Source organism: Colletotrichum fructicola, assembly GCF_000319635.2.
Source record: "Colletotrichum fructicola Nara gc5 chromosome Unknown KSG_Nara_v1_contig05, whole genome shotgun sequence".
Taxonomy (NCBI): Eukaryota; Fungi; Ascomycota; class Sordariomycetes; order Glomerellales; family Glomerellaceae; genus Colletotrichum; species Colletotrichum fructicola.
Genome location: NW_027094055.1, coordinates 3,681,668 through 3,701,565, shown reverse-complemented (window position 1 = coordinate 3,701,565; position 19,898 = coordinate 3,681,668). Strand labels below are relative to the sequence as shown.

The following is a 19,898-nucleotide window of genomic DNA, read 5'->3' as shown; positions in this document are numbered from 1 at the left end:
TATTTCGATAGATCGGAATGCGGGCTGTTTCAAGTGAGCGAACCCTAGTAATTTGAAAGCCGTTAGAAGCAGAAAATGTGCTCCCAGCCCTTGCTTATCCTTGGTTGCTCGCAAACGGCGAGATCCTCTGCCCAAGCTCACCAACAACCTGGGTCGACGAACAATCTTGCAGCCTGTGTGGAATTTGGCTACGCGCCAAAGTCGGCGTCATCACCTGAGGACCCTTTTGCGCAATGCCAAATGTCATAACGAATCACAGTGAATTCCACTTCTTCCCCTGGTATATACAGATGATGCCCTTTCTTCCGCTGGTCTCAGTGACCAGAGGGCGCCTGTCCACGTATGGACCACCACTCATGCATGCTATAACTCCCCGACGTGATGGATAAAAAAAAAAAAGCGAAGCCCTTGGGGCAGCAAGAGAAAAAAGCCAAATGCAAACGATTTCGTTGATCAGGAATGTCATGCCTATTGGTGCCTTACACAGGCTCAGGGCTGGTATAGCGAGCGACGTCCCGTCACAAAATGTGATCTTCGGCATGCGGTTTTGCCAAGCGCAAGCGAGCAATCCAATATGGAGGTTCCAGTCCCGCGTGAGAAGCACCGAAAATCCAATGTCGACATCGCGGTTCGGTGTGGCCATAAATCGCAGAGTGCGGGTATATGCGGGATTGCGCTCGAGCGTTCATGTTAAAAGAGTCCGGTGTCGCAGTCTAAAATAAGGGTTCTCTATCCTCACGCCCGTTCGCGATCACCGTCTGGTAGGGAGAAACCGAGCAAGTCAGCATTTATGGCCTCAAGGAATAAGTGGCCGCCGTGGCTTGCCCGTGGTTGTGGTGGTTGCGGTGCTTGAAGGGGGGACTCAGGCGGGAGGTGGTGGTGGTGGTGATAGTATTATGGGTATGGTGCGAATTGGCAGATTGTGGGAGTAGCTGTTCAGTGTCGGGGAGGGTCGTCGTCAAGGTCATCCTTGCCGACGAATTCGTATTCACCTTCGCTGGCAGTGGGTGTGGGCGGCATGTTCGCCGACGACGGGGCATGAGGCTGGTTCTGGCGCGCCGTACCTGGTCGTGATCTGACCTTCTCGGCCTCCTTGGACAGGGCTGCTACCGCATCATGGGCGGCTTGGCGCTCGGCAGGCTTCTGGGCAGGGCCGTTGCTCTTCAGCCGTTCCTCCATTTCGCGAATGCGACGCTCGAGGGCCTCAAGTTCGTTGGTCTGAGTCTGAACGGTTTGCTTGCTGTGGACCACCGCGTCAGTAGTTGGCTCTCAGATTGGCGGTGGGAGAGCTGCCAGAATAATTGCTGCAACGTACCGCTGGACAACCTTCTCGTCGAGGTCGGCAACACTGTTTTCAATGCGGAAAATGTCCATTAGCTCCGCGGAGAAAGAGCGGGCAATAGTACTGCAAGTTGGCAGTCAGTACAGCAGCTCGGTGAGTCCAGTAGCGAACTGGAAGGGTGTAGGAAATTGGTACGCACGATTGCGGGCGGCGACCGTTGGGAACCCAGTCGCGGTCGAGCTCAGCGTCGGTCATGTTTTGCGCCATTTCGTCGGTGTTTTACGGGTGGTGTAGAAGAAAGCGGTAAGTTGAAGAGTTGAAGTTGGAGGGAAGGACGGCGAGGAACCAGGGAAAGGATATGGCTGGGTTCGCGGTCGACGAAAAGGGAGGGTGATCAGCGACTAGTGGGCGGTTGACAGTATCGACAGGGTGCCTGTCACACTAGTAACCCAGGCACGCGGTTGTAAATGTGCGGTGGGGAGGGTAAGTGAGATAGATGGTGTAAGAATTGCTGGGCAGTGATACGGGAGCAAGTTGGAATGCGGTGAAGATGTTGGAAGAATGCGCCGTCGGGAGACGAGGATGAAGGCGGTCGAATAGTTGTTTCGTCTGCAAGCGGCAGGGAAAAGGGGATCGCTGGTGGTGCTGAGAGTTGGTACTGGCGAGTGGTGGGAGGTGGTGGGTTCCAGGTTAGGTAGGTAGGTTGGAGGAGAAGAACGAGAAGGCAGGGAGCAGCAAGCCGGCTTTAGATGCGGGATGAGGTGGACTTTGTAAGACTCCCGTCGGGGCAAGGGGAGGAGGGGAAGTCAAGTCGGCTTGACCTTGGATCTTGGACGTGGTCATGGATGGACATGGACACTGGACAGTGCAGCAGCTGTCTGCGTGAGACACGACACCAAAGCTCGCTCGCTCGACATCCAAGCCAGGCGGAGCGGTGCCTGACATCAGGGCCGCCGCCTGTTGGTGCACATGGGTTTTGGATCACCAGCCGGGAATGGTTAAGGGCCAGGCACAGGCGCAAGCATAAGCACAGGCACACACAGTGGTCTGTCTATCTGTACGGTACCTACCCAGAAGGCCAAACGGTGTACCCGACAGGACATGTAATGGCCTCCCCTTCCCCTCTCATGGGCCATGATGTGGGTGGTGGTGGATGATTGCTTGGTTCCCGGCGGTGGAGGTGCAATTACCAGGTTACCATCTGTAATCAGCTGCAAAAGGAAAGGCCTCGAGACCCAGTCAATTGGGCGCAGAAGCAGCGAGAAGGGGGGAAGGAGCAGTGGGAGTGGGAGTGTTCATGCGACCAGGACCTGACCGGGACAGGCGATCCAAATCTAAAAATCACCGCAAATGGGTGGCCCGCATGGAGTTGACCGCATAAATTAGGCTCCTGGCACCTTTACAGCGACACATTGTACACCTTTCTCAGTGATGGATGGCCAGCAGCAATACTTAAGTGTTGGTAGGCGCAGGCACACGTCAACAAGGGGTTTGGGGAGGGGGATCACCCCCCGAAAAGCATGAAGACGACCGAGGGGGGGCTGTTTGAGGCCAGTATCGGGTCTCGACGACTTGGACCGCCGTCCGGACCGCATAGTGCCTTGTGTCGCCGCTTTTTAGGTGTAAGCAGTCCCTCAGTCCCCCGCGGGCAGAACATGCCGTTGGTCGGTAGTCGAGGCAGGGCCGAGGCGGCGCAGAACTGCCGTCAACAAGCAGGGCAGGTTGGGGCGGCAATGGTGATAATGGTGGATGATCATTGATCAAGAAAGACCAAAGTTCCATATGCAGCTGCCGCCCGACGGACCTGCAGCTCAAGGACCGCGCTATGCTAAGGTAATTAGCGAGGACAAACGCCAGGCCTTGCCCGTCATTAGCGGGGAGCGGGAGACTGCCTTACCTTAAGGTAAGGTAAGGTAATGTTCCCTCGCCCCTTCCATGTGCAGCTGGGACCCTGGAAAAGAGTACTTCAAAGTACGTTCGGCCACATTCCTTCCCTAAGGTACACGACGAGATACCTCCGGGGGGTACGTACCCCACACCTTCGGGGCAGGTGGCAGCACATCACGAACAACGCCTCTCCACGAGTCCAGTCCACGAACACCACCACCAACCAGTCATCAGTAAAGTTACCTAGCAGTGCTATCCCACGACACCTTACCTTAAACATCCTTCATTCCCCAGTCCTCGTCTTCCTCATCATGCCCGCAAATTAACCCCTCCATCCCCAACACGGTCTTTCGCTGTCGAAACGAACCAAATCACCCGGCCTGTCCTGTTCGTTTCTCTGCACTTTTATCCCCATCTTGATCACTAACTGCAGTTGTTCGGACTTCCTTGCCTCAGCCAGTCAGCTGCGACGAGTCGTCTGGCGCATGCATGCCATGCGCATTCCCCAACTGTCATTCGCCAGCCACCACATGACGTCCGAGTCTTGCAGCCGCATCATGTGCCAGATCTTTGTCCAGATGAGAGATAACGGAAAGACCCTGCAGACGTGCCGCGACATTGCCGTCCGTCTCTTTGACAATGGAACCTCGACAACCTCGACGAGTCGACAAGCATTGTATTCTCCGCCACCTGTTCATCCTGCACAAACCTCCGAGGCCTCGATGTGTGCGACACCCAACCATCGTGCGCAACACCATCAGATCTCATCTCACAAATCACCCCTCCTTCAGCACTACAGAACGAGGAAAAATAGGGGGCAACTTCGCGACTGTCAATTTGACATGACATCAAATTTCGGACCGCCCTAATCAATTTGACTTCCTGGTCAAACCACCCCCAAACTTGATCAAAGCGCCATAGGGAAGTCCCGCCCTAGCGCCCAGCCGCCAACACCTCTGGTCGTTCTTTAATCTCGCCAACCCTCAATTCCAACCACTCCCGGAGCCCTCATGGGCCTCATCCAGGCCTCATCCAACATCTTGGGCACCCGCGCTTGGGGATTTTCCATCTCCTCCCCCTCTCCTCCCAGACAGTGTTTCCCTTGTTTCTCTCTCTCTCCCTGTGAGGCGGCCACGGGGGGCCATGCCCACTCTTGAGAACAAGCCCAGCGCGAACCTTGCGCGATTCTTGCGTATCCGTATGCCCCTCGCAAGCGCAAGGCAAGGCCGCGCCTTCGTATGATCCAAGTTGCGACAAATGGACAATAAGACACAATGACGCAAACTCCCTTTCCGACATCGACCTTGCCGACTCTCCGAGCTTGGCCAATGCGAGTAATAACCTCTAGCGAGTGACAGATTAACGCGGGGCCTCCGCTCCACTCGCTGTGCACACAATCGTAATTACATGACGGGTCGCAAAAACCCGCGTCACTGGTCAGAAGAAGTCGATGATGATACTACGAGAGCGGTTTCAATGTGCAAGGCAGCATGCCTTCCATCGCGTCGGCGAGACCATAGGCTTAGCCTACGCCAGAGAACGCCCGAGTGGCGCTGAATGAGGCTCAACTAATATCGCCCTCGTAGCTTCTAGAGTTTGATGAGGAAGCCACTATCGAAAGATTCTATGATGGCCACGTTGCTCGGACATAAAAGCAACGGCAACAAGCTTAATCGACCGGACAACGTTTGCAGCTCGTCGCAAAATAAGCTGCTCAGCTGAAGCAGCTACATCTGAGGCAGTGTCCGAGTTGTTTTGGGAATTTCAATTCCGTCCGCATACCCAAGGTCCGAGGGGAGAAGCTGCTCTCATCAGCTCTGCTGTCATTCGCGCGCGATGTCGTTCTCCAGAGTTGAGCCTCCTCCGTGCGCCATGTCCCTAGCGCGTTCGGACGTCGACGGCATTCAGACGAGGGGCCCTGCGTCAACGGTATCTTCTGGGTTGTCACAGACAAGATCCAACAGTGATCCGTCCTCCCGGGTCTTCATGGACGAGCGGAGGTGAAGATTCACCGAGCCATTGCTCTCCTCGGTCAAGGAGCAGTAATACTCAACTCGGACCCGGCCCATACTGGCCAGCTTCGTTCGCCCAAGTAATGCTGACGACTTGCCCCGCGCCTGACCGTCGACGCAGCAACGCAGCAACGGCACCCTGATGAGCAATGAGATGTCTGTCGAGCACCGCAAAGCGTAATTACCGTGTCATGATCTCCTATTCAGCAACCGCGGGAGAGCTCTTGGGCTCCGTATGAAACTTGAAGCAGCCACACGTCCAGGCGCATGTTGACCTTTCTTCGCGCGGGTTTTCGGTAGAAGACGACTCCCATGGCCCTGATACCAGAGTATTAATAGTACACACACAGGAAGCACTGAAAACCGGGGCGGCCGTCATTGGGAGGCATGGACTTGTTCATGGTCTATTTTTTGACTGACGAAGCAGCGGATGTACGATCAACTCCGTTCCATTTGCGATGCTAAGCAAATCCGATCCCTAAGGCCCAAGGTATAATGCTTCATCGAGCATCTGTAAAGCCTCCTGACCAGGCAGATGATAAGTGACCAATCCGTCCCAATTGTCCTCCCGATGCCGTTTTTTTACTTTTCGTCATGCATACCAGCTGATGGTTGAAAGGGTTTAGTCAGAGCCACCGACGGCACGGGCTGTAACATTGTTAGATTGATTTGTTCTGTCCTCGACGAGTAAATGGGCTTCCGTCGACGTACTGTAGATCTTCATCTTGCTGTGCTGAACGATGGGCTTGATGATGCCCTTCTCCTCGAGGTCGGCCAGGCACTTGCGGGCCAGGGAGCCGTTGATCTTGAGACGGTCGACCAGGACGGCAACGGTCACCAGGCGGTAGGACTGGACATCCTTGTAGAGCTTGTCGGAGGTGGTCTTGTCGAGGATGACGGCGTGCTGGGCCTTGTCCTTGACCTTTCCCTTGGACCTGTGCGATGCGTGAGTCGGCTTGTCGATGGACAGAGAGGGGAGGTGGTTCGATGGTCGTCGGTTTTCTTCTCGATCGCACAACGCACACACACAAGAATCATACGTACCACTATTTCAGGTGTTAGCAAACATTTGGACCGAATCGCACGAAGTGGGAAATTGTGGTATCAAACGAACCTTCTTCTTTTGCTTCTTAGCTCCAGCAGCGGGCGCCTTCACGGAGAACAGTCAGTAACATGTCTTTTTTTTCGCCAAGTCGACAGCATCTCGTCGTCGCCTTCGAATAAGGGCCCGTACCATTTTGTCTGATTTCTGGTTGTCGTCGGTGGGATATCAGGCACCTGGGGCGGGTTTGCGGTGGTGAGTTAAGTTCACTTGGAGGTCGTCGGGAAAGGCGAGCGCCTCCACTCAGACCACCGCGGATTTCACAGGGCTCCAATACCCTAAGAATTTCCTGACGTAATCGCCGCTGATTGGTCCCGACGCGACCGGTGCCCCACTTTCGGCGACGTCGAAGCGTGGGAAAAATTGCAGCCAGCCAGACGAGAAAGCCCTTGTGGGCTGGGCCACCGCATTCGAGGCGAAAATTATCCACAGCTGGGGTGAGATACTGGCTCTTCGACATCTTCACATCCACGACCACCACATTTTCCCCTTCGTTCACTCGAGACTCCCTTTTCCAAGGTTCCCTACTAACCCCCCCAACAAAAGGTCGAGCGAAAATGTCTGACGGCGGTGATATCGAGGTCGAGAACGTCGCCACCTACGACGTCCTTCCCAAGGACGTCGTCAAGGAGGTTGGCAACGTCAAGCTCTTCAACAAGTGGGATTACGATGTTGAGGTCCGCGACATCTCTCTGACGTGAGCCTCTCCCTCCCCCTCCTTAAGCGCGCACACACGAATACGACACGAGAAGAAAAAAAATTACACAAGACAACACGAGAAAGTACTTGCGATGCTAATTGGGACTTCAATCGAACAGTGACTACATCTCCCTCCGCAACCCCGTCTATGTCACCCACTCCGCTGGCCGCTATGCCGTCAAGCGCTTCCGCAAGGCCAACTGCCCCATCATTGAGCGCCTCACCAACTCCCTCATGATGCACGGCCGCAACAACGGAAAGAAGCTCATGGCTGTCCGCATCGTTGCCCACGCCTTCGAGATCGTACGTCACCCCCGGAACACCTTGATGCACCCCTCGGAAGGAAGCAGAAGTCCAATCGCACACACATGGGGCTTAGCCAGGCACGGGAACGAAAAAACACAATCGAAAGCTAACATGCGACCACTAGATCCACCTGATGACCGACCAGAACCCCATCCAGATCGCCGTCGACGCCATCGTCAACTGCGGTCCCCGCGAAGACTCCACCCGTATCGGTTCCGCCGGTACCGTCCGTCGCCAGGCCGTCGATGTCTCCCCCCTCCGCCGCGTCAACCAGGCCATCTCCCTCCTCACCACCGGCGCCCGCGAGGCCTCCTTCCGCAACGTCAAGTCCATCGCCGAGTGCCTTGCTGAGGAGCTGATCAACGCCGCCAAGGGCAGCAGCAACTCGTACGCCATCAAGAAGAAGGACGAGCTGGAGCGTGTCGCCAAGTCCAACCGATAAAGGGTTTCGCCACACTTTTGCTGTGGTTTTGTCGTCAGGGGAAAAAAAGGGACCTTTACTGCCCGAGCATGGGTTTGTGGGTTTCAATTGCTACTGGGACAAGAGATCTGGTTGGGGGACCGGGAGGAGTGCTGGGGTTTTGGAAGGAAAAACAAAAACTTCATCACACACTCACGCCTGTGAAGGGAACGTTAGGAGTACCGTCGAAAGAAATGGGACCCTACCTTCTTACGTCGTAAAAAAACTTTGCTTTTTTGGGGACAAACATCAAACGGAGGCGTGGTATTACATTACAGGGCAATCATCATCCTTTTTTTTCTACCTCTTCGTAAAAGGAAAAGTGTATGTGTGTTGCGCCCTTTTGCATTTGCGCGTTCGGGAATGGGGAACGCTGCTACGGCATCTTGTCTCTTACGGCTCTAGGTGGTTTTCCAATACGAAGCCAAGCTCGTCAGAGGGCACATGATCAAATACCTTAGCCATCCCGCCTATCTCGCTGTGCCCTGGAGATTCCCCATAAGAAGCCATGTGTGATGACGAGAGATGATGGACTAGGATGCAATTACGAGATAACTGTCCGGCATTGACCGACCTCTATTATGTCCTACGAAGCAAGTATAATAAGGATATTGTGGACCGTCCGTCCAGAAAAGTAAACGACTGGCCATCGTTAATCATAAGTCATAAGCTCTCCCCGAATGCTTCGAAAGCCTCCCTCTGCCTCTCATCAACAGACCATATCAAAAGGCCCAAAAATGCCCAACCCCTCATACCAGAGGGGTGGTCTCGGGTTGAACGTCCAGCCGCATAAACATGCCCTTATGCTCGATGCCCTCCTCCCACCAAGTCCCCATACCTTCGTCAACGGTAAAGCCCATCTTCTCCCACATTTCCACAACCTGCTTCTGCGCATGCACGCACACCAGTCCCTTCCACTTGGGCACCTCCTCCGCCGTCGACGCCCCGATCTGTTCCAGGCCCATCTCTTTGATGCTCGGGTCGAAATAGCTCGGTTTCTCCTTCAACCATGCCAGCACTGTGTTCACAAGCAGCAGCGAAATCCGGTGTCCCCTAAATCCTTCAATCACGGCCAGCCTGCCGAGCTTCACGTACGGCTCGATCCCGTCGTGCAGGTCCGTCGCGCGGTCCGGCCCTGCAAACGGCCGCGCCGCCGACGACCGCCTCTCCTCGCCGACGTGCTCCGCCGCGCCCACTACGCCGTCCTCCTTGACGGGGCTCTTCATCTCCTCCGTGGCCGTCTCCACCGCCTCGCTGCCGCCGCCGGCCCCCACCTTGATCTCCTCGAGCTTGCCGTCCCAGTAGACGCCCCCGTCCTTCGGGTGCGGGTCGTGCGGGAAGGGCACAAGGCGGATGGTGCCGATGGGCGTGGCGCGGGTGCTACTCCGGCGCGGCTTGACGATGTTGCCGTCGGCGTCGAGGACCTCCTGCTCGACGACCTTACTGACCGAAGCGTACGAGACCCAGTGGCACGCGCGGCTGTCGTCGGCGTCGAACTCGTTCTCCGCGGGCACGGCCTGCTCCTTCACGAAGACCTCCTCGCGCACCTCCATGGCGTCGCAGAACAATTTCGGTATGGCGGCGGGCTGCTCATCGTGCGCGCGGCCGCGAATGTAGGCGTCCAGTCTGGTCGGCTCCAGGAGGGAAACAAAAGGCGTTCCCATGTTGGCGGTGGTCGTGTAGGGGAGTTTTGTTTTTATTTTATTTGCGAGAATACGTTGTAGGTTAGGGCCTGGGTTTGAGTGAGATGCGACGAACAGGTCTTGGGGTTCGCTTCTAGAAGTAGGTTCTTCTTATGTGTTGATGCGAGGTTGAAGTCAAGCTCAAACAGACAAAACGTCAGGAGTGTGTGTCTTTAATGGCAGCTTCAGGTTTTCAAATCTGGAAAGAGGCAACCTAGAAGTCTCGTCTCATTTCATCAAGCGCATGAGTGAGGTTAAGGCAGACACTAATAAGAGGGCAAGTGCAAGTGCGCTTGACAGGTGCAGGAAGGACACACACAAGCAAACAGAAAAACGGGGAAAGTACCCCCGCCACCGAGTCTAACGTAGGTAGTCAGCCCTGGTCGTCATCCGGGAACACTTGGACTCCTGCTCCCACCATCCAGATTTTGCGACGCATCCCATGTGCTCAAGGTGTCGTCCGTCTTCCCAGCAGCAGGAGAAAATTCTAAAAATGCACCCAGCCGCCGATACATGGGAATGGGGCGGGGTTTGCCTGTGGTAGAGGGCATGAAATGACGTTTGTAGGTACACCTCCCCGGTCCCCCGGGTGGCGTTCAAGCCGCCGATCCAAGCGGCGTGTGTGGGGACCCTGTGAGGACCGGACTCCGGAGGAGCAGTTGGTCATTCTCGAGTTGGCTCACCTTTGCGTCCATCTGAGGTTTCTCAGGGTCCTCTGCTTCACGTGTGCTTCCTGCATGTGTGGACTGGAAAACATGCTATTGGACAAGGCATCAAGATCGACGCGCGAATCCGAGGGGCCAAACACAATGCAACATGAACGGCGGCGAGCTTGATCTAGCAACTCGGGCAGTAGCCCTGTCACCAGTGCAACTGTATGAATGTGCGGGGAGACAGGGTCCAGCTTTGAGAGGTGAGAGTGCTCTTTGCTTGGCTTCGTTTCGGGATGCGTCCTAGCATATATTGATTCATTCCCTGCCTATTCCCTGTCGGATTACGTCTTCCAGCACCGGAGCAATCGTCCGTATCTCGGGGCCGGCTACGGGTTTATTTCTCTTATTGTGTAGTTGTCTCTCTGTTTCCGTATTTATGCACACCGACATGAGAGGCTATATGCATGAGCGACTCTCTTTTCGTTGCGCATCAACCTCTATAAACGTGGAGATCCGAGCGGCTTGATGTGGCTGACGAGCAGCGCATGCCAAGTTCGACTGCAAGCACACATCAAGGATCAAGTTATCAAGGTCACACCCTAAAGAAGACGTGGCAGAAGTCCAGAAAAGGCGGAAATCCGGCGTAGAAGGGCGATGAAGGCTTCTAGGACTCAATAGTAGAAACTCTTGGATGCATTGGTCGGCAGCGTGGGCACCAAGACGATGCGACGTCTACAGTACGACAATTATGGGAATATGTTCAAGGATCACGACTCCATGAGTCCTAATCCATTGACCATGCACGAATCCAGTCACATCAACAACACGAATGTAGGTCTAGCGTCGTCCACAAACTTGTCCTCAACGAAGGCATCTCTGCCTCTGTATTTCGCATGCGTGAAAAGCACTGGACATCGCCCTAGAGGCAAGGTAGTGTCCAAAACCCGGAAATGTAACTCCTCGCACAAAAAAGGCTTTCCCAGCAGCAGCAGTAGTTCATCCTCTCGGTATCAAACTCTTCCCCATATTCCTGCCCCGCGCGCACTTCTCTCAAGAGGGAGAGAAGGCTTATGCGGCAGCAACCTCGACGCTCTGCTCAACACCATCGGCGCTGCCAGAGTTGACCTTCTTGCCGGTCTTGGCAATGGTCTGCAGGACCTTCTCGTAGGGCAGGCTCTCCTCGGCGACGACGGTGGCGGTCTGGCTGTCGAGGGAGACCTCGTAGGACTTGACGCCTGTTAAGAGGATCCACGCGTTAGCGAACATTGAGCTTCAAATGTTGCCCAGGAGATCGTGTTGCGAGCATCGCAAGGGTTGCCTCTGGTGTCACCGCCGTTTTCGCGCCAGGACACATGTGCAGCAAACACCCAGTCCAGCACGGAACATGCTCTCTCCGCGAAAAGCACTCACCATCAAGCTTCTTCAGAACACGGTCAACGGCACCGGAGCAGCCGCCGCAGCTCATGCTGACGTTGAACTTGTAAGTGTGCTCAGACATTTTGATTGTGGGTGGTTTCGAAAGAGAATTCGGGAGAGTTGGTGGTTGTAGTCGGTAGATGGAAAGATGTTCCGGAATGGCGTTTTTGGCGGGGTAGGATAGCTCAATAAAAAAAGAGGGGCAGCGGCTCTGTGTGTAGGTATGGTCTCCGCTGCGCTAGATGAGATAGTTCTTTCCGACTTCGGGGACAAAGGGACGTTTTCACAATGAGATGAGGAGGAAGAGACGACGTTGATTATATATCCATCCCAAACCAGCATTATTAATTACCGTGGAATCGCATACCTCTTACCACCCACCGAGCGCTTCAGCCGTCGATGGCGCAAGAGCTCCCTTCAGGTCAGGTAAGCACACCTAATACCCGAAGCAGCGCCCCCCAGCCCCCCGGACACCGGCATCAGCGCTCCAATCGGCCGTCACCCCCCGAAGGTCTCGTTCTGAAACTTGCTCACCTCCAGCATGGCTCCCGCCCAAAGAAAGAAGAACCAGCAACAAGCACTGCAGCAAGACTTCAACAAAGTGTCTGTCCCTTTCCCCTGAAACGTGCCCCATTCCCGCCCGTACCCGTTGAGCGCATTTCATTTCACATCATCGCCGCCTTTCACACCTGCAGCGTCCCAAGGTCCTGCCCCTGAACAGCCCCTCCCCTCCAGATCGACGGTGCTTGTGCAGCAAGCAGCGTCTCTCAGTCCCGAAGCTCGGGAAAGCTCAAGGTGTCCTTTCTTGTCCCTCCCACCATGGTTGCCGCGCTGCGCCCAGCTCCCCTCCTCCATGGATGTCGCGTGCGGTCGAACCCGTCTCGGGTAACTGACGGGGTGCAGGGGTCCGTGTGCAGATGAGCCCGGGTCTTCATGAGCTGGGCAACGGCAAGTTTTGTCGAGATTCAATGTGTCAATGGAATTGTTCCATGCAAGTTTGCGGCTCTATTTGTCTAAGTATACTACAGAGGAGGGACAACTTTTCAACGGGCCAGCCCAGCAAATCCTCCAGATATTCACTCTAGTGGAATCCACCAGGCATCCGGGGCTCGCTGTCCTCGACGTCCTCATCGGCGTCCACCAACGGCGGCAGCTCGTCGTCCTCCGGAACTGTTTCCTCGTCATCGTCTGGAAGCCCACCCTGCCATCCGCCAGGTACCAGGGACGCCAGCAGGTCCGCAAGTCTCGCCACAACCCCGGCGGACGGCGGCTGGCGTCCATCGCCTTCCTCAAGGTCGTCGTCATCGTCGATGACAAAATCACCTTCCCACGCATTGCCCTCGCCATTCTCGTCATCATCAGGGAACGCACCCATCATCGCTCCGGCACCAGCGCCCGCCGCACCAGCACCGCCCATCACAGCGGCCCGCTCCTGCTGTCTCCTCAGCATGTTCATGAGCTGCCTTTCTTGAGCCAGCATATCCCGTTCACTTGGTCCGCTGCGCCAGGGCATCTGCGTTCCCTGACTTGTGAAAATGTTTGACTCCTTCGGCGGCGGCAGCGGGTCGAAAGCGTAGTTGGGCTCCTGCGTCAAGATCGACCTCGGGATGCCGCCGAGCAGACTCGGCGCATCCTCAAGCCACACCCATCTGGCCGTCCGGGTGTCTGGTTGCCTGTCTTGCGGGAGGCTCTCTGTGGGCTTCTTCGCAACCTTGACGGCTTCCTTGAGTACTTCGATCGCCTGGGTGTTGTTCCAAATATCCTTTGCTTGGTGCACATAGAGCCGTGTCCAGAAATCGCGTTCGTCAGTGTCAGGCTGCACAGCCCAGAGGGGAGGGGGCGCCTCGAGGTTGAGTGCTTGGAAAATGGCACAGTACAACCACGGGAGGCGCTCCATACCAGCCACAGCGGCCGTCTTTGCACCTTCAGGGTCGCCGAGTTGCAGCTTGGCCAGGACTAGCGTTTGTGTGATGTAAGTATCGTCCGTCTCGTCCGACACATACTCCGGGGTGTTGAGGAAGTCGACGAGCCACTGTGCCTGTCGCGCGCGGATGGCAAGGACGTGGATGAAGTATTTCATGCCGTAGGGGTCGTTGGGGTTCAAGCCGTAGAGCAGTTTCGCCCACTCTAGCGCTGTCCTGTAGGTTCCCTTGCGGACCAGACTCTTGAGATATGTGTACCCAGCAAGCCAGAGCTCGCGGTTCTCTGGGCGGCGGAAGTCCAAGCGAGCCTTGCCCTGCTCCAGCTTCTGGCGGAAAGCAGACGTCGTAGCCCGGCCGAACGTGAACAGCGCCCTCTCGCAGAGGTCTGCCGCAAGAGCTTGGTTCTGATCTTGCACGGCGACCTTGCTCACCTGAAGCAGGGTCGAGATGTGATAAGGGTGTCGCATCAGCAGCTGGACCAGCTGCATCGGATCGCCCAGCTGTACGCAGCTGAAGAACATTATCTGTACATTGTCGTAGGCCTGCTCGTGGACAAAGGCGAACTCCACGAGACCATCCGTGCCCTTCTTGATTTCCTTCATGACCAGACCGACGGCAGTAGCACGGGGCCAAGTCTCCTTTCCTTGGATAAAGACGTTGCGCCGCAGGGATATCTCAGGGAGCTTCTTACGCGGGTCGCCGCGGAGAGCAGTCTCGAGGTCGACGCCCTGATTTGTGTGTCGCTGCGCTCTCCGCGCCGCCTCCAGCTCAGCCCTCTCCTCTTCCTGCGCCGTTTGTATAGCCTCCTTTCCGAACAGCGCGCGCATTTCGTTGATGGCTCGAAGGTACTGGGTATTGATCTGCAAAAGCTCGTCGACGTCGCGGCTTCGCTGCGCAAGGTTGGCCGCGGCATTCGACTCGTTCTTGCGGGCAGCGCTGAGCTCCTCAAGCGCTCTGCCAATCTCGTCGTCCTTCTCATCTTCCGACTCGTCCTTGCTCTGCGCTGCCTGCTTCTTGGCCTTCTTCTTCTTTTTCTTATTCTTCTTCTTTGCTGGCTGCGGGACAGGTTCGGGTTCGGGCTCAGCCTTCGTCTCTTCCTGGGCATCATCGGATTTTTCGTCCTCGTCATCATCGTCGTCGTCGCCGCCACCTAGGGCTGCGAACAAGCTCTGGCGGGGCTTGATAGGTGCGGGTTCAGGCTCGTCATCTTCGCTGGACTCTTCGGCCGCCTTGGTCTCCTGGAGCTGTTCGAGCTCTCGCTGCTTCTGCAGCTTGCGAAGCTGACGGCTCGACATAATGGCGGGCTTGTAGAAATTTTCGTGGTGGTTCTTGTGCAATTGAGGCAAATGCGGCAAATGGTATGGAAGTCGAGGGGAAATGTTTGTGCTGTCGGAAAGGCTGCTTGCAGTAATGCGTCACGCCGAAGTGCCAACATGACGTGTGGCGGGGTTAGGCGGGGCAGAAAATTGGCCTACACGCATCTCAGGTACAGTGAGGGAGCGTACAGCTACAAACTCTTGTGAGGCAAAACCAGATGAACCTCAACTCAACCACACACTTCGGCCAGTAACACTCCCTGAAATTAGGGCCGCACAATGAATCGTCCAAGCAAATCGCACTGATGACTTCATTGCATCTCTCCGTCGTGAGTTGTTGATTATCAAAATGTGCATGGTCCTTAACGGCGAGGCAACGACTAACATCACGAGAGAAGCTGTTCTCCAAGCACGGTGTGGCAATTTTCAATGGCGGCGATTGACAGTCTTTGTATTTTCTGCAAACGAGGCTCAGATTTCACCTCGTTAGCTTCTTGCCTGTTTCTAGGAATACCACCAAAAAAATTGCTTTTCCGTTTCGTCATTCCATATCGCATGGATCTCTCCCTCGTTCTTTTCCTAGAACCTAATGCTTGCCACCACGCCTGAAATTCCTTTTGTCGTCATTCGCAATCATGAGACCGCAGCTCTTGCGGCTACCACTTGCCAAACTCCAGCCGATCCCATGCGTATCAAAATAGCAGTCCTATGATTCCTGCCCTTCTGGCCAAACCAATAAGGGACTTGCCAGCCCAGTGCTCCGTCGCCAACGGAATCCGAGAAAACCCGATAATCGAGGGAGTGATAATACATCATAGAAAGTGTTTTGAAAGGAACTCCTTTCAGTATCTCCATGCAAAACTGAATGACGTCCATAGAAATCATGAACTTTTCTTCTTCGAGTCCGTGGTTTTCACTCGGCGAAGCCACGCAATCTAACCGTAGACATCCGAATCGCATGCTGCACCTAGTTCGCAGCCGGAGGGGTGGCACCTTGGCCGCCACGGCCGCGGAATCCACCTCTTGTGCCACGACCAGCATAGCCACGGCCTCGGCCGCGACCTCTGCCACGGTAGCCTCGGTATCCACCGTCAACGCTGCCCTGGCCGAAGGTTTCCATATTCTTGCGTTGCTCCTCGCCGCGCCATTCACGACCACCCGGCTTCTGGCCGTTGTTCTCGGCGCGGTCTTTGGCTTCGCTAGAAATGTTGTCGAAGAATGACCGTGTCTTGTTGTATGCAATCGGTGGGTTAGCACCGGTCGTCTCGACAGCGGGCGCCTCAGGCGCAGCTCCGTTGGTTGGGGTCTCGCCCAGGGGAGAGCCAGCGATGGCTTCCTTGACCAAGTCGTCCTTGTTAAACTTAGCGTTGGCTTGCGCAAAGTCGAAATCCGCATCGGGGACGTCGACCTTGGCTTGGCCCTGTCCCTGTCGTCCGCCACGGCCACGTCCACGTCCACCTCCGGGCGTAGTCCGAGCAGCATTGACTCTCATTTCGTTGACCTTCTTAGTAAGGTTGTCCATAGCGTTGCCGTTGCCCTGAGGGGGCGGAGCGGAGACGGCAGCGGCGCCAGCGTTCATGTTGGCCATAGCGAGGGCAACGGCGGCCTTTGCGGCCTCGGTGGCATCTCTCACAGTCGCAGCCGTTGGTGCGGCGGCGGCCTTGGGCGCAGACTGAGCAGCGGTGTTCTCGTTAATAGGAACAGGGAAGGCCTTGGGCATGGACGCAGCCAGAGGAATAGCAGGCTGAACACGCGCAGGGTTCTTAGGTCCCGTCGGCACAGGCAACTCAACAGGCTTGGAAGGGCCAGCTGCGTTCAAAGAAGCAGCCGTTGCCTTTACCTCGGCAACCGAAGGCTTCGACTCGACTGGCGGGGTGGGTGCAGGGGCCTGCTGGAGGCCGGGCTGAGGAGCCGCCTTGGGCTCACTCGGGGCTCCCTGTGCCGCCGGTGTAGCGGGCTTCTGCTTGTCACCAGCAGCGCCGATCGGGGTGGGCTTCGCCTCCTGAGCGCCGGGCGTGCCGCGGTTCTCAGGGACCTGGCCGGGCGCACCTCCGGGGCCTTGAGGGCCAGGAGGACCACGAGGTCCGGGGGGGCCAGGAGGGTAGTTGTAGTTGTTCCACCCATCAGGTCCAGGAGGGAAACCTTGGCCGGGAGGGCCGGGAGGAAACCAGCCCGGAGGAGGAGGGTAGGGCATGCCGCCCATTCCAGCACCAGGCACACCGGGGCCGCCGCGCCCAGGGGCAGGTCCCCATGGCCCAGGGGGCGGGTAGAAGTTGTTTTGGAAAGGAGGCTGACCGAAGCCTGGTGCCGGCGGCGGTTGGTTGGATCCTTGTCCAGGACGAGGGCGAGCCTGAGTTTGGAACCTGTCAGCTATGTCCAGAGACGAAAAACTTGTGCATATTCCAAGACAGAGTAGAGCCGTGAGTCAGAAGGAAGGCAACGGAAATTTCGACATCGTTTTTGCGCTTTTCCGACAAGACGATAATTTTTACATCCGCAATACTTCATCATACAGGCGTTGTCAAGGAAGGTGAGCAAGGTGGACAAAACTTACGTTGACAATGGCCGGGTCCTCGGGCATAGCAGGAGGCTTGTTCTCCTTGATAGCCGGGTGGTCCTCGATCCTCAGGTCCTTGACATCGCTGCCGCGGAAGATGATGTAGTCGTAAACCTGATCGGAAGGTGCTATCTCTTCTTCGGGTCTACTCCTCCGACCCTCAGTGCCGAAAGAGCGGACATTTTCGAGCGAGACGGTGGACTCGTCCGAGTTGATCTCGTGAAGAACGCCGACATATCTAGAGGCGATGAGCAAGGGGACTGGGGAGCAACGTGGACGTCCACCAAGTCCTTACCGAATGTCGCTTTTGGAGATGAGGGAGATGCGAGATCTAAGAAGAAGGAAGTTAGCGAAATAAGTAAGATTGCGCGCATTTAAAGACGCGATGGGAGTGGATCGGGGGCGTGGTGGACAGGTCTCCGTACCCTAAGAATTCTGACATCTCGGCTGTGCGAGGGGTCGCGTAAAGCACGCAACGAAGCTGGTAGTCGCGACTGCGGAACGATGGAAATGGAAAAATGAAATCAAGTTGCGATTGATGCGCTGCTGGATAGAATGAGGAAAAAATACAACGCGGGAGGAGGATGCGCAATGGTATGGGGGGATGGAATCGGGGGGGCGGGAGTGGTGTCGAGAGGAGTGAAGAGGCAGGAGAGCGAGTAGGGGAGGTTTATTTGTGTGGAGGAAAGATTTGACCAGGACGGACCACTGAGCTGTGAAAGAAGCCTGGACGTGGAGTTTGAAAGGACAGAGAAAGCGAGAGGCTGAGGTCTCCACCCCTCACCTGGCCGCATTAGGACGGAGCCCTCCCACTGGCTGCTGCCCGCCTGGCGTGAGGGTCCGGCTGAACTCCGGATCAATACCTTACTTACTTGAGCTCTCAGCTCTTGCTCCTTGGCTGAGTGCGGGGAGAGCTTGCCAGCTCCGGATTACCTCACCTCACTTTGTACTGAAGCTTGTCTGAGGACATTGATGTCCACGTCGGTCTTTGAGAAAGTTAAGGCGCGCTGCTTTCAAACAGACAAATGCCGGAGGCCAACTCACCATAAAGCTAAAGGCTCTTCCAATTGCGCTGACTTTGCACTCATGCCAATTTTGCTAGTTGCGCCTCTTCTTTGAGGCTATTCTCGGCCTGACTAAAATTCAACTTCCCTTTCTCAACCCACACGAGCATGTCAGTAGAAGAGGATCAACAATTGTCATCAACCACTCAAAACCGAGGGAAATGTTGCTCTCATTGCCACGTCGCTAGGATTCCGATATATGCTAACCCTGAGCTCAATAATGTCGCAAACCCGTACTCCCTGGGCCATCCAACCGGCCACTCACAATCAAACCGTTCTCGCTCCGTGGCGCTGATACGCCTATTCTGGGATGCTCTGTAAAGCATATAGCCGCTTCTTTCTGCTTAGATGCTGCTGGTGAATCCGCTGCCAGTCAAGCCAAGCATCGTAAGAATTCTGTTCGTATCCAACGGTATTTTGCCAAAGCATGGTTGCTCGCCCATCAACCAGGTACCATCCATGTTCCTCCCATCCCCCTCTTACATGTTCCTAAACATATCTCTCAGTGTTCTTCTCGTCGTCCTCGTCGATCAAGTCCTTGATCAGCTCTTGGCACCGCTTAGGAAGCTCTTTGAGTCTGATCTGCTGATCGTCTGAGGCCGCCGCGTCCTTTTGTGCGCCGTTTGATTTTCTGGAGTCTATTGGCTGAAACTCGTTTCTTTCGTCCAGGGGAAGAATTTGCTTCTTTCCTCGCTCGTTTCTCCTATCTCCATGGTTTTTGAAGTCGTTGGAAGTTGGCCAGTCTCGGAGGCCCTTGGTGGAGCCGGCATGCCAGTATATCTGCGCGGAGCACCTCGGGAACAACTCGCGCGATAAAAGCTTTTCGCAGGGCAGAGACGTATTCTTGTTGTTGCTTATTCGATCATCCCTTTCCTCTTTGTCATGCTGCTTCTTCCACGCAATGTGTTGTTTGGCTCTTTGCAAATTTTCTTCTCTCAGGATCATGTATTCCGAGGCAGTTCGGAGGACACAAGGAGAATTAGCCATGCGCCTATATTTCATCTGCTCCATTCCCTTCCCGAACATTTTCGTCTCCTTGTAGTCCTTGCTAGACCACGTTTTGGAATTCGGATGCGCGACGGCTGGGATTACCGGTTGCTGATGTGATCTGCCGAAATGGTTCCGGTTCACTTCCTTCTTTCTGTGAGCAGCAGGGCCAGTCGGAGCGTTGGGCGGTGGCCGACTGTCTTGGTTCTGTCCGCGAAATCGATCGGCTGCCGGCCCCTTAGGCGCATTGGCCGGAGGCCGGTTTGCTAACGATCGTTTATAGGCATCTCGGTCAATGTCGGTATCGCCATCAAAATTGGAAGGCGAGCTAGACCAAGACCTATGATGGGCTGAAATCGGAGAGCTGTCGTCCTGGTGGCGCTCGAAGACTGGCGTGGAGGCAGCGGCGATGGTGTCGGGATTACTCTGTGGCTGGGTCATGACGACGTTGGTATCCGGCAAGCACGCGTTCGGATTAATATGGGCGACGCGATCTGGCACGAGATCGGGGGCCAGTGGTGTGATTGGGAAGGGAATCCGTATGGATGGGTGC

General features: G+C 55.7%; 7 protein-coding genes across 7 annotated transcripts; 1 reads left to right on the top strand and 6 right to left on the bottom strand.

The window, feature by feature from the left end:
- Positions 1-735: 735 nt before the first annotated feature.
- Positions 736-1,549, bottom strand: CGGC5_v009723 (uncharacterized protein; the record flags this gene model as incomplete). Its single annotated transcript, XM_032021831.2, has 4 exons — positions 736-758; positions 993-1,240; positions 1,316-1,405; positions 1,482-1,549. The coding sequence occupies 4 exons, from the start codon at positions 1,547-1,549 to the stop codon at positions 736-738; spliced, it is 429 nt and encodes a 142-aa protein (XP_031881254.2).
- A 4,254-nt stretch (positions 1,550-5,803) lies between these two features.
- Positions 5,804-6,418, bottom strand: rps-25 (40S ribosomal protein eS25; the record flags this gene model as incomplete). Its single annotated transcript, XM_032021830.1, has 5 exons — positions 5,804-5,829; positions 5,893-6,109; positions 6,222-6,227; positions 6,296-6,331; positions 6,416-6,418. The coding sequence occupies 5 exons, from the start codon at positions 6,416-6,418 to the stop codon at positions 5,804-5,806; spliced, it is 288 nt and encodes a 95-aa protein (XP_031881253.1).
- A 422-nt stretch (positions 6,419-6,840) lies between these two features.
- On the top strand, positions 6,841-7,730 carry rps-5 (40S ribosomal protein uS7; the record flags this gene model as incomplete). The annotated part of the gene is made up of 3 exons (XM_032021829.1): positions 6,841-6,980; positions 7,102-7,285; positions 7,413-7,730. 3 exons carry the CDS (start codon positions 6,841-6,843, stop codon positions 7,728-7,730), a joined length of 642 nt encoding a protein of 213 aa, XP_031881151.1.
- A 767-nt stretch (positions 7,731-8,497) lies between these two features.
- CGGC5_v009720 (uncharacterized protein) lies at positions 8,498-9,412 on the bottom strand (the record flags this gene model as incomplete). The annotated part of the gene is made up of 1 exon (XM_032021828.1): positions 8,498-9,412. The coding sequence occupies one exon, from the start codon at positions 9,410-9,412 to the stop codon at positions 8,498-8,500; it is 915 nt and encodes a 304-aa protein (XP_031881252.1).
- Positions 9,413-11,151: 1,739 nt separating this feature from the next.
- atx1 (Metal homeostasis factor atx1) lies at positions 11,152-11,581 on the bottom strand (the record flags this gene model as incomplete). The annotated part of the gene is made up of 2 exons (XM_032021826.1): positions 11,152-11,318; positions 11,494-11,581. The coding sequence occupies 2 exons, from the start codon at positions 11,579-11,581 to the stop codon at positions 11,152-11,154; spliced, it is 255 nt and encodes an 84-aa protein (XP_031881316.1).
- A 999-nt stretch (positions 11,582-12,580) lies between these two features.
- rqc1 (Ribosome quality control complex subunit 1) lies at positions 12,581-14,716 on the bottom strand (the record flags this gene model as incomplete). Its single annotated transcript, XM_032021825.1, has 1 exon — positions 12,581-14,716. The coding sequence occupies one exon, from the start codon at positions 14,714-14,716 to the stop codon at positions 12,581-12,583; it is 2,136 nt and encodes a 711-aa protein (XP_031881321.1).
- Positions 14,717-15,704: 988 nt separating this feature from the next.
- Positions 15,705-17,736, bottom strand: DCP5 (Protein decapping 5; the record flags this gene model as incomplete). The annotated part of the gene is made up of 4 exons (XM_032021824.1): positions 15,705-17,087; positions 17,292-17,532; positions 17,590-17,625; positions 17,720-17,736. The coding sequence occupies 4 exons, from the start codon at positions 17,734-17,736 to the stop codon at positions 15,705-15,707; spliced, it is 1,677 nt and encodes a 558-aa protein (XP_031881324.1).
- Between the last annotated feature and the right edge of the window lie 2,162 nt (positions 17,737-19,898).